Raw genomic sequence first — 10,491 nt, 5'->3', positions numbered from 1 at the left:
GGCCTCCTTGGTCGTCTTCTCCAGCCTCACCAGCCCCAGCTCCCTCAGTCATCCACCCAAGAGAGGCACTCCAGCCTCTCATCATCTTCGCGGCCCCCCTCTGGACCCACTCTAACAGCCCCACGTCCTTCTCGTGCCGGGGTCCCCACACCTGCCCGCAGCACTCCAGCCGGGGCCTCACGAGGAAGGCAGAGCACGATTCCCGCAGCCCGGCCGCACCACCTTCCCCTCAGCCATGTCGAACCTCATTCTGTTCACGCAGGCCCCCTTCCCCGCCCTGCCCAGCTCCCTCTGGATGACATCCCTCCCTCCTGGTGCACCCACAGCCCCGCTCGAGCCCCCCGGTGCTGGTGGAACACCCCCACACGCGCCGGGGGCCGCCCCTCACGGAGGGGGGAGGCGGGAGGCCGGAAGCGGCGGCCTCGCGCCGCCGCTTCCGGCCTCCCGCCTCCCCCCTCCGTGAGGGGCGGCCCCCGGCTCAGCCCAGCCCAGCCCAGCCATGGCGCTTTCAGAGCGCAGGTCGGCGGTTCGTGAGGGGCTATCGCCGTTCAGCCAGCAGCGGGAGCAGGTCCGGGGCTGGGGGGGCGAGGGGCTGGGGCAACGGGGAGCGGGGCGAGGGGCTGGGGGGTACCGGGGGGGGGATGGGGGAGCGGCCCGGGCGCCGTGAGGAGGGCGGCTGGCGGCGGGGCCTGCTCACCGTTCTCTGTTCGTCCCCTCAGGAGCGCACCCCGACCGGCGGCGCCGAGCCGCGGCGAGGCCCGGAGCAGGGCGAGCGCCGAGCGGGGCCGGGGAGGCAGCTGCGGGTGCTGCTCACGCCGCTCTCCGTGGCTTGCCGGCGGATGCCCCAGAAGCGGCTGCTGGGCGCCTACGGCGGGGAGGCGGCGGGGAAGAGGCTCCGCGCCGAACCCCCCGGGACGCCCCCCGGCAGCCCGCCCAGCCCGGCCCCCGCCGCATCCCCCGCCGGCAGCGGCTCGGAGGGCGGCTGGGACGCGGAGAGCGACGGCAGCGACGGCGGAGGAGCGGCGCAGGTGAGCGGCGGGCGCCCCGCGGGGCCCGGGAAGGCGAAGCCGGGGGCGTTTCGCCTCTTTGCGGGAGCGTTTTCCCTCTTAGGGCCTCGGCAGACCTCGTTTTACCCCCTTCGGAACGTCTGAGGGGTGAGAAAAGTCCCGCTGCCGGCCGCAGGCTGTGCAGCCCGGTGCCAAAACCACCAGCGCCTTCCCGTGGGCCATAACCACTTCCCGGGGAGCTCTGTGGCCGGGTACGGAGATGAGATACAAAAGTTTTGTCAGTGCTCGTTCGTGTTTAAATCACCATTTTCAATTTGCCTGGGCCGCCTTTTCCTCTAAAAGACAAAACGGAGCAGAGCTGTGTTGTGTTCAGGTGCCACATTTGCCGTATTGCTAAGTCATAAGTTGCTTGTTGTTTCGCTCCAGTTTTGGTTCAGTTGTAGGAAGATTCTGATGAGCTGGTCCCTCTTGCAGAACCGATGCTAGCAGTCGGTGTTGTAACACATGCTAGTACCTCTATAGACTGGCATCGGTAGGGGATCACCCCAGTAAGCGTGCCTTTTGTTTGTTTAAAAGTACATCAAATCACTTCTGGACAGTCCGGACAATCAACTTAGAGGCTCACGGCCCAGAAGCCTGGGCCACCTCTGGCGTGCCATGTAACTATGCTGAGGTCTGTCTCGCTTTTCTTTTTGTAGGATGGATACCCGCAGTTATCAGCTTATGAAAGGAAAAGACTAAAGAACATTACAGAAAATGCGAAATTCTTCGCTGCCTTAAAGCTGCACGAGGTTTGTGTAGATCCTACCTAGTGCCACTCTGCTCCCTCCTGACCGTAAGGACACTCATGCCCCAAGAAGCAGCCTGCCGCCCCTCTCGTTGTGAAACCCTGCCCTGATAGCACCAGGGGCGTCAGGAGAGGGCATCAGCACTGCCCTGACTGGATTAAACGTTGGCACTTCGTGTTGCTAGTTAGCTCCCTCCAAGGAGGGGAGGCCATTAGGTGACATTACGGAGAGCTGGGTGAGCAAAATCCCCTTGGTGCCCTGTTCCCGGCAGGGCCAGGTGAGCACCAGCCTGGGGGCAGTCGAGCACACTGCTGCAGCTGGGCCTGTCTGGGAGGCAGTGAGACTCCTTCCTTACCACTAAGACTGCAGCTTGAGTAAAAATAACTCCTTTTCTTCCAGTTACCCTCAGAGAGGTCAGCAAACGCAGGTCTGCCTGCAGTCACAGCGCTGCCTGCAGGATGAAGGCCAGAGCCATCACCTAGGGTGGCCCTGGCCGTGGGGTGCCCAGCCCCAGCAGCGCCTGGAACCGTGCGCGCCAGGGGTCGTGCTGCTGGGCTGGAGGAGTGGAGGGGCAGTGGTCCTGCCGGTGGGCTGGACGTGGCTAAGCTTTCCTGCAGTCTGAATGAACTGAATGCACATCTTCAAAACGTGATGACGAAAACCTTGTGAACCTAGGCCTCTGTGGTTCCGTTTTCTGCTTTAAATGTCTTTCTGTGTCTGGTGCACAACATTTGGAATAATCTTGTTTTGGGAAGAAATGCCTACAGAGCGTTCAGGCTCTGCTGTGCCCCATTGCACCATTTGCAGAAATGGGGGAGTTCTTGCGGGTACGCAGAAGACCAGTGCAAAGCGGGAAAAAGAGTCTGATATTTAACAGTCCCGTTTTGTTACTGTTATGAGCAATTACAATATAGTTTACTGCAGCCTTGCAGCCGTTATACAGGTTGACCTTTTATGCTTGTTAGATATATTTTTAATCTTTTATTTTTTCTTTTTAAGTCAGCTGCAAGACTTCACAAAATTGCGACTAAAAGACAATCTAATGTCACTAAAAGGTAAACAACTGCGTATGAGACTCGTATCATTGTTCCTTCATTGAGTGTTAACTGTTTTAGCGCTACCATCTGCACATAGCAGATATCAGCAAGAGGGAGAGCTAATGATGAGTCACTCTCCAAAGCTGAATCTGCATAACTGATTATCCTAAGCTGTATGAATTTGTAGATAGGTAGCTCCTCTAGGTAGTGGCTCTCCTCTGCCATCCTATGGAAAGAAAATGCTAGTATTAATACCCTTTTCATCAAATTACAGAACTTGCTATTTTTATGATATTTGTATTAAGGTAATTTGTGTTGTTTTTTTTTTCCACTTGTGATATTTCTGCATGATGGCTAAAGAAAGAAATGTTAAATGATGAGAACAAATGATGGGAAAAGGCATGGGAAAGAAAGGGTTTGGGGGTAGAAACAGATGCAAGGGATAGGATAAACAATTGTTGAAGAAAAGACATTTGGCAGTGCCAAAGCAGTGTTAGGCAAAGCCGAAAAATGAGCTGAAATGCAAAATAGAGAGTAAGATAAGCAAGGAAAGGAGAGAAAAAGGTGACTAGATCAATGAGTGGAAGGATGAATTATAAATGAGGGTGGGGAAGAAAAGCAACAGTGGCAGGATGTATTACAAGGGAAACATAAATGTCATCAGTATATGTGTGCATTGCTAACTGCTCTTTTTGTTGCTGCAATCGCTGAAAGAAAAAGTAATCGCAATGCTCCTAAAGTCGATCAGAACATTGAGGTGTCAGAGCTGCAGATAAGAACCTATTCCGTAGTGTTTTACTTAAATGCCAAGGGCTTACGTTATCTAACTCTGCTAATTTTTGAAATGTTTTACGTGTTGTAGACCTAAGCCTAAGAAGGCAGAAGATGAAACAGTACGTCGAAGATCTATGCGCCTGCAAAAAGTAGAGCCGTCAGGAACCCCAGTGCTGGAGCTGCCTGCCCAGCCAGGAGCAGAGGAGGAATATGTAAGATGGGGACGGGTTAGAGAAGCCTGTGCATATGCACAGAAGCATTACAAAAAAGGTGCTATAGTGAAGTAGATTCATAACACTTGCCATTGCTAAGCTTATTGTAAAAACCTTCAGACATTCGGGAGGGTGTGTTATTGTCAATAACGAAGTAAATTCTTGAGGTAAAATCTTTTTTTTTTTTTGAAATGTTTGTGGAATTAGAGTGGATGTGTTCTCAGAATATCTGGTGTACAGAAAATTACACTTCACCTTATTCATAGTTTTAGTTGATTTGAGTTACGAAAATTGCTAATGTCATTCCACAGCCTCAGGTTCCAGCCGGACCTCTGCCAATGGTTCCAGAAAATCAGGTGGAGAACAGCAAATTGACAGAGGATTTTCTGGCTACATGGATGAAAATAAGCGAGGTATTACTAGCTATAATTAATGATTTTTAGATTACATAAATTAATTTGACTTTGAAGTAGTCTAATTCTGATATTATAACTTCTTTTCCTTTCAATCTGTAGACGAAACCCAATGATACCGAAAAGCATACGTGTGACATGAAGAGGTAATCTGAAGGCAGCAGCTAAAAACTGGATCTTGTCTAGTTCTTTCTTCTCTTTCATAGCTCATATTTTAATGATATTCTCTAGATACCAATACAGCCTGAACAGTATGGTCCTCAGCGAAGATAATGTCAAGAAGGTTGTGAAAAATCGAGTATGTTCTGTGGCCATCCATCCTTCTGAAAGCATCATCTTTGTGGCAGCTGGAGACAAGTACGGGCAGATCGGCCTCTGGAACGTCGTAAGTCCTCTGCGTGCTCCTCGCCTGGCAGAAGTGTCTGTGGCGGGATGGGTGCGGGTGGGGCACAGGCTGGAGTGTCCTTTTCTTGGCTTGAAAAGGTGTTTTGCAGTCGTTATTTTTTGCAGATAACACCAGGGTGTCTGTTAATTTGAGGCTCACTGCAGTTGTTCGAAAAGTCTGGTCCTTCGCAAGCCCTGGTTTTATGGGAAGAAACTGGTAATTTTAGGGAGGAGAGAGGAAGAAAATGGATCACTAGCTGAAACCCAGTGAGGGTTAAAATTACAACTCACAGCTGAAAGATTCGGGATCTAGTTACAGTACCCCGTTAGCAATACAATACTTAGGTTTTGGAGAGTGAGGGTAGATGGATGCTCAAGTATTTGGGTTTTTATATAAATTTTGGGTAGATGCAGTGGGTCGCTGTGTTTCCAGATAGCAGAAATAAAACTGGCTGTACTAGTATATGCTGACACATATTTACACACATTGCTTCTGAAAAATAGCTTAGCATTTGGGAATTTGAAAACTGCTGAGGGCTTTGCAGATAGCCTCATTATGGATTTTGAATTGCCTTAATTATTCCTGCAGCAAGAATCTTTGTTCATGCCCATGACTTACACCTTTCTAGCCTCCCTCCCACCCTCTTCTCTGATCCCACATCATCTAAACCAGCTGCTTGACGTTTGCACACATACAGATTTTCTTTTCGTTGTTTGCAATGCTATTAACCTTTTCTGTGGAGTTTCTCTTGAGTCATTTCAACTTTGACAGCTTCAGGAAATTGATTGACTAGCTTCAGCTATGAGACTCGGCTCAATTGTAAAGATGTTTAAAGTGCAGCGTGGAAAGCTGAGACTGCAGAGCTGCTGCTGCTTCCTATTGAGAAGCATGATCTGGTTGAGGTTTCTGAATGCCACAGGCTTCCTTTGTGACCTTGCAAAGACATTTCACGTGCAAGCCTAGAAATGTTAAAATTACTGTCTTCCCTCGTGATTTCCTTTTTTCTTTTTTCTTTTTTTCCCCTTCATGAAGGGAGTTGGACTTTACCAAGTCGGGAGTAGTCTGTGTGGAATGACTTGTTCCAAAATGAGCGCTTGGTTTCTTTTAAATGATCAGAGCTGGAAGGATACCAAGGTTTGAAGAGAAGATACAGGAGATGGTGCTTTACATTCAGTTTGGGTGAATGTAGTTTAGCTTGAGCTGTAAGCAGCTTAGCATGTCCATGTTCTGCTGTTAAAAGCATATGCATGTATCAGCATACTCAGCAAGGGGTTCCGTGGTAACTTGGCGCTCTTTTGAGTTAAATTACTTGTATAGTGGTGAAATTGGTACTGGAGGGAGGCCCAAGCCTGTCAGCAGTGTGCTGAACAGTGCACGTGAGGACGGTTCCCTCTTCCTTGCTAAGCTGAAACTCCCTCAGTCCCAGTGAGACGTTAGCCTGGGCAAGCTGTGCCCCAAAGCAGCCTGGCTGCCTTGCTGCCTGCACTGTGCCTCCCCTCACCAAGCACCTGCTGCCTCCTCCATACAGCTATGCAGGAAGACAGCGTTTGAAAAAGAGACTTTACTCTGAAAGTTGCGGTAATTAATAGGAAGAATGAATTAATGGAAATAATGATCTGTATGTGTCCGTCGACTCGCTTTTGTTTTTCAGGACTGTAAGACTGAAGAAGGAGCACATGTCTTCACTCCACACAACTACTCGGTCAACTGCATGCACTTCTCTCCATCTAACCCTGCTCATTTGCTGTCCCTAAGCCACGATGTTCTACGATGCGGTGACGTTACTAGGGCGATCTTTGATGAGGTGAGGGCTCCCTCGCTTGTGCTGCAGACTCCGTAGAAATGTCGTAGTGTGTGCTGCCAAGTTTTAGTGTCATTGCACCCGAGTTACTGTTTGATGGTTGCTAGCATGAAATTTTAACTTTCAATTTCCACAAGGGCACATGAAGGAACCTCTAACTACCATGGAAGTATGGAGATGCTTCCCTGTCAATAAAACTTGGTAACAAGTTGGTCACTCCCAACTTGTGGGTGAGGCAGTTGCAATTTTATATTGAATTTAGTTTCCTACCTCCTTACTTAGGCAGTATGCGCCTCTTTCCAAAACCAGTACTATTTAGAGGTAGGAAATGAGTGGTTTAAAGAATCTTGTGATACCTCAGGGAGTAGTGCTGCCGTTGGGAATGCAGCTGTTAACGGGGAGAGTGTCTGCACACCCAGCCAGAGCTGGAACGTGGAAAGCTCCTGCAGTGTTATTGTACTTGGGGCTAATCGCTGCTTTGAGGGGAAGCTGCTGTGCAGTAGGATGGCGTGGCGTCCCGACACATCTCCCAAATTACAGGAAGCCTAATTCACATGTCCGCACACGATGAAAAGGTTTCTGCAGCACTGGAGAACGGGGCGCAATCATTAGTCCTCGCTCACGATAACAGTTGTTGGATTACAGGAACACAGAGGCGACAGGGTCTTGTAAGAGTTTTAACAGAGAATTCACAACATGCTGTTGTCAGGTTGGTTTGGATGGCTAATTATATACGCTGTAATAAGGATACTAGTTTAACAGAAAGGTTCCCTAAATGGATAGCTAAGGCTGGAGTCATCAGGTTAGGTAGTATTAGTTAGTATTTTTAGTATATTTAAAAAGCAAAAATGCCCACAGTGTTTTGGGTATTGCGAACGTGTATTTAGTTGAATAATTTCAGTTTCATTTGACCTTTTCTATATGCAGATATGCAGAAGTGAAGAAAACTTATCCTCCTTTGATTTTTTGGAAGATAACGCCTCTACTGCAATAGTAGGATACTGGGATGGCAGCGTCGCTGTTGTGGACAGACGGACCCCAGGAACATCTTTAGAGCTTTCTGCTAACATTGGCTTCAAAATAACGAGGACAGTCCATGTTCACCCAGTGAATAAACAGTATTTCATTGCTGCTGGCTCCGTGTATGTAGCTCAACATGAACTGCAGTTATTGTGTGTATGAAATGTTCCCTTTGCATCGGTGTTTGACGTCAGCTATAAGTGGCAGGTTTGGAGAGTGGGACCAGCTGTCAGGGAGGGAGGCAGGTTCTCAGTCTCAGTACATAGTCTGTTTTTTTGTTTTGTTTTGTTTTGTTTTTTAAGAAAACAAGTTTTTAGTTCTTAGCAGAGTTTAAAACTTAATATAATTTGACTTATCTTCACCTTTCAAATAGGCTTTGGAGTCGCTGTGTTTTGGTGGTTTGTTGTTGTTTTTTGTTTGTTTTTGTTTTTTTGAGAGATCCCAGTGGAGAGGTGTTTTACTGTGCTGTTTGTTTGGGGTGGTTTTGGTGCTCACAAAATCCTGTAGAGCCACTCGCTGTTGTAGTTGTTGATATGCATTGCTGAAGTAAAGTTCTAAACGCAGTTCATGTAAAATGTGTGGCAGTCTTTTGAGCCTTTTTTGGTAAATGGAAAATAAAACCACTGGTTATTTAACTGCCACCTGGTAAAGTGCTCTGTGTGGTGTGTTACAGGGATGTTCGTATCTTTGATGTTCGATACCTGAAGTCTGATGGGAACAAGCCTGTGAGCTCTCTTAATGGACACACAAAAAGTGTTGCTTCTGCATACTTCTCACCTGTAACTGGCAACAGAGTTGTGACAGTGTGTGCTGATGATAAACTGAGGTAAGACTGTGTGGGAAAGAATAAACATTATGGAGAATACCAATTGATAGAGTTTGTTGTTTCCTGCCTTCGTTACCTGTCATTGAAAGCATCCTGTTTTGATTTGTTTTTTTTTTTGCCTAGGCAATTTTAATGCTGCATGGTTTTTAATTTTTTAAAATTTGTTATTTTCCTGAAGAATATTTAACAATGAACAGGAAAACCTGCAGGTGCTGCTAGTCTTCACTCAGCAGTTTGTTGAACTTTCCCCAGGCCGCTGGGGATCCTAAAGATTTACAGGGGGTGAAGGAGAGCCCGGGATTGCTGTTGATGGTTTCTCAGTCAATCGAGCTCACACCTGGCTGAGGAAGTCCTGACACTGGAAGCTGTTAGCAGTGTCTGCATTTCCCTTCTCTTGCATTTTTTTTCCCTGGGCATCCTTTTTGTGCAGTGACTAAATAGACAAGATCCCAGGCTAGAGAAAGCTTTCATTTGTTGTAGCAAGCCTCTGTTGTTCTACCCTTCTAATGACTTTGAGAAAGGATGACCTTCAATTCTAGCTAAAAGCAAATCCATTTTAAAAGTATTTGAAAATCGCAGTTGGGATGTTAGCGCTCGTATCCCAGAACACAGCTGTGTTCTTTGTCGCTGTATTCCAGTCTTGCCTGGTCTGGGCCAAGCTGATCAGTGCAAAGTGCTTTATGAGGAAAGGGCTGCCTTTTCTAACACGTTACTCTTATTAACACTCTAATTCATTTTAAAGGGTCTACGACACCAGCTCTTTATCGTCTACTGTTGCAGTTCTCAGCACTGTCAGGTAAGCTGAACGTGTGGGGCTGAAGAGTTGGCCCTCAGCAGCAATTGTGGGAGTGACAGCAAGGAGAGGTTGCAGCGCGGTGCACTTAGCAGCTGCTGCAGGGGCACGGCCGCGGAGCTCTCCTGGCCTGAGAACTTGCCCTGGTCCTCTAGGTTGCCTGCGGTGGCTTTGTTCGTAAGGCAAGGCTGGAACACAGCCTGCTCTTGAGTCCGTGAAGTCTGCAGGAAAGCTTTAATGTCTCCTGTGTACCGGGAGCAGACCTTTTTGTGACTTCTGAAATGTTTTGTTTCAGAATGCTTTTTCTTTATGCGTTTTTTTGTTGTTGTTGTTGTTTTATTTGTTGTTTTTGGCTTTAATATCAAAGGTTACTTCTTAACGGTGAGGAACATGTTCCTGAGTAGAGTCTCAACACTTGCAGAATAGGTTTGTTCTCCGGAAGGAAGAATTGTCAGGCTTGCCTCACTAGGGCACTGGTCAGCAACTGGCCTGAAAATTCTTAATTTGCAGTTTATCGACAGGCTTGATGCATTGTTAGCCAATTTTCCCTACAATGTGCAGCTGTAAGTCTAACTACTCTGACAAATAATCATTCGTGTCAAGGTATCGCTTGGTTTCTCTTGCTCCCTTACGTTTCTTTGTCATGTCCCACCCGTCACAGGACAGCGATGCCCTGAATGGATCTGTGCAGTGTTTGAAAGTGGTGCTGGCTGAGGAGGCAGGGAGATGGGTTTGAGCAAATATGATGTAAATGATGGTACTGAATTCAATAAGAATATTTCTCTCTCTTTCTTCCTATTTGTTTCTCTGAAGGCATAACAATAACACAGGACGCTGGTTAACTAGGTTCAGAGCGATATGGGACCCTAAACAAGAAGACTGCTTTGTGGTGGGCAGTATGGCACGGCCGAGACAGATAAAAGTCTACCAAGATACTGGAAAATTGTTGCACTCTTTTTATAACGTTGATTACTTGGGCTCGGTGTGCTCCATTAATGTTGTTCATCCCAGTAAGAACATCTTAGTGGGCGGCAACTCCAGTGGTCGCCTTCATGTGTTCAAAGAACAATAAATGCTGTTGTGTTTTTTTGCATGATATGTTTAATTTTTATTAAGCAGTTCTTAAGCTAATTGCATTCTCTCAGGACAAAAGTGTATTTTTAACTCTAAAATAAGTTTTCTAAACTAGCTTTGGCATTTTCTTCTTTAATTAAAAACAAAAACTAATCCTACTACTGCAGTCAATTACAGTGGTTTGTACCAAAACGTGTTTTTCCTCAATACTTAGGTCATATTTCAAAAAAAGGAAAAAACACTTGCTAAATGTACGAGACACTGCTTAATGATTTTCGTTAAAGAACCTGCAGCGTTTGTTCTCTAACAGCTCGTGTGGCGTTTGTGGGAAAACCTCAAGGCTGGCACGCCTGCAGTGTCC

General features: G+C 47.3%; 1 protein-coding gene across 1 annotated transcript; it reads left to right on the top strand.

Annotated features, from left to right (window-relative positions):
• Positions 1-428: 428 nt before the first annotated feature.
• Positions 429-10,244, top strand: WDR76 (WD repeat domain 76). Its single transcript, XM_040570072.1, has 13 exons — positions 429-568; positions 720-1,028; positions 1,706-1,798; positions 2,795-2,850; positions 3,695-3,818; positions 4,130-4,231; positions 4,334-4,377; positions 4,463-4,616; positions 6,268-6,420; positions 7,345-7,559; positions 8,111-8,263; positions 9,006-9,059; positions 9,870-10,244. Exons 1-13 carry the CDS (start codon positions 500-502, stop codon positions 10,126-10,128), a joined length of 1,785 nt encoding a protein of 594 aa, XP_040426006.1. The 5' UTR covers positions 429-499; the 3' UTR covers positions 10,129-10,244.
• The last annotated feature ends 247 nt before the right edge of the window (positions 10,245-10,491 follow it).

Source organism: Cygnus olor, chromosome 11, assembly GCF_009769625.2.
Source record: "Cygnus olor isolate bCygOlo1 chromosome 11, bCygOlo1.pri.v2, whole genome shotgun sequence".
In the NCBI taxonomy this organism is placed as follows: Eukaryota; Metazoa; Chordata; class Aves; order Anseriformes; family Anatidae; genus Cygnus; species Cygnus olor.
This window is presented reverse-complemented; position numbering and strand designations above follow the sequence as displayed.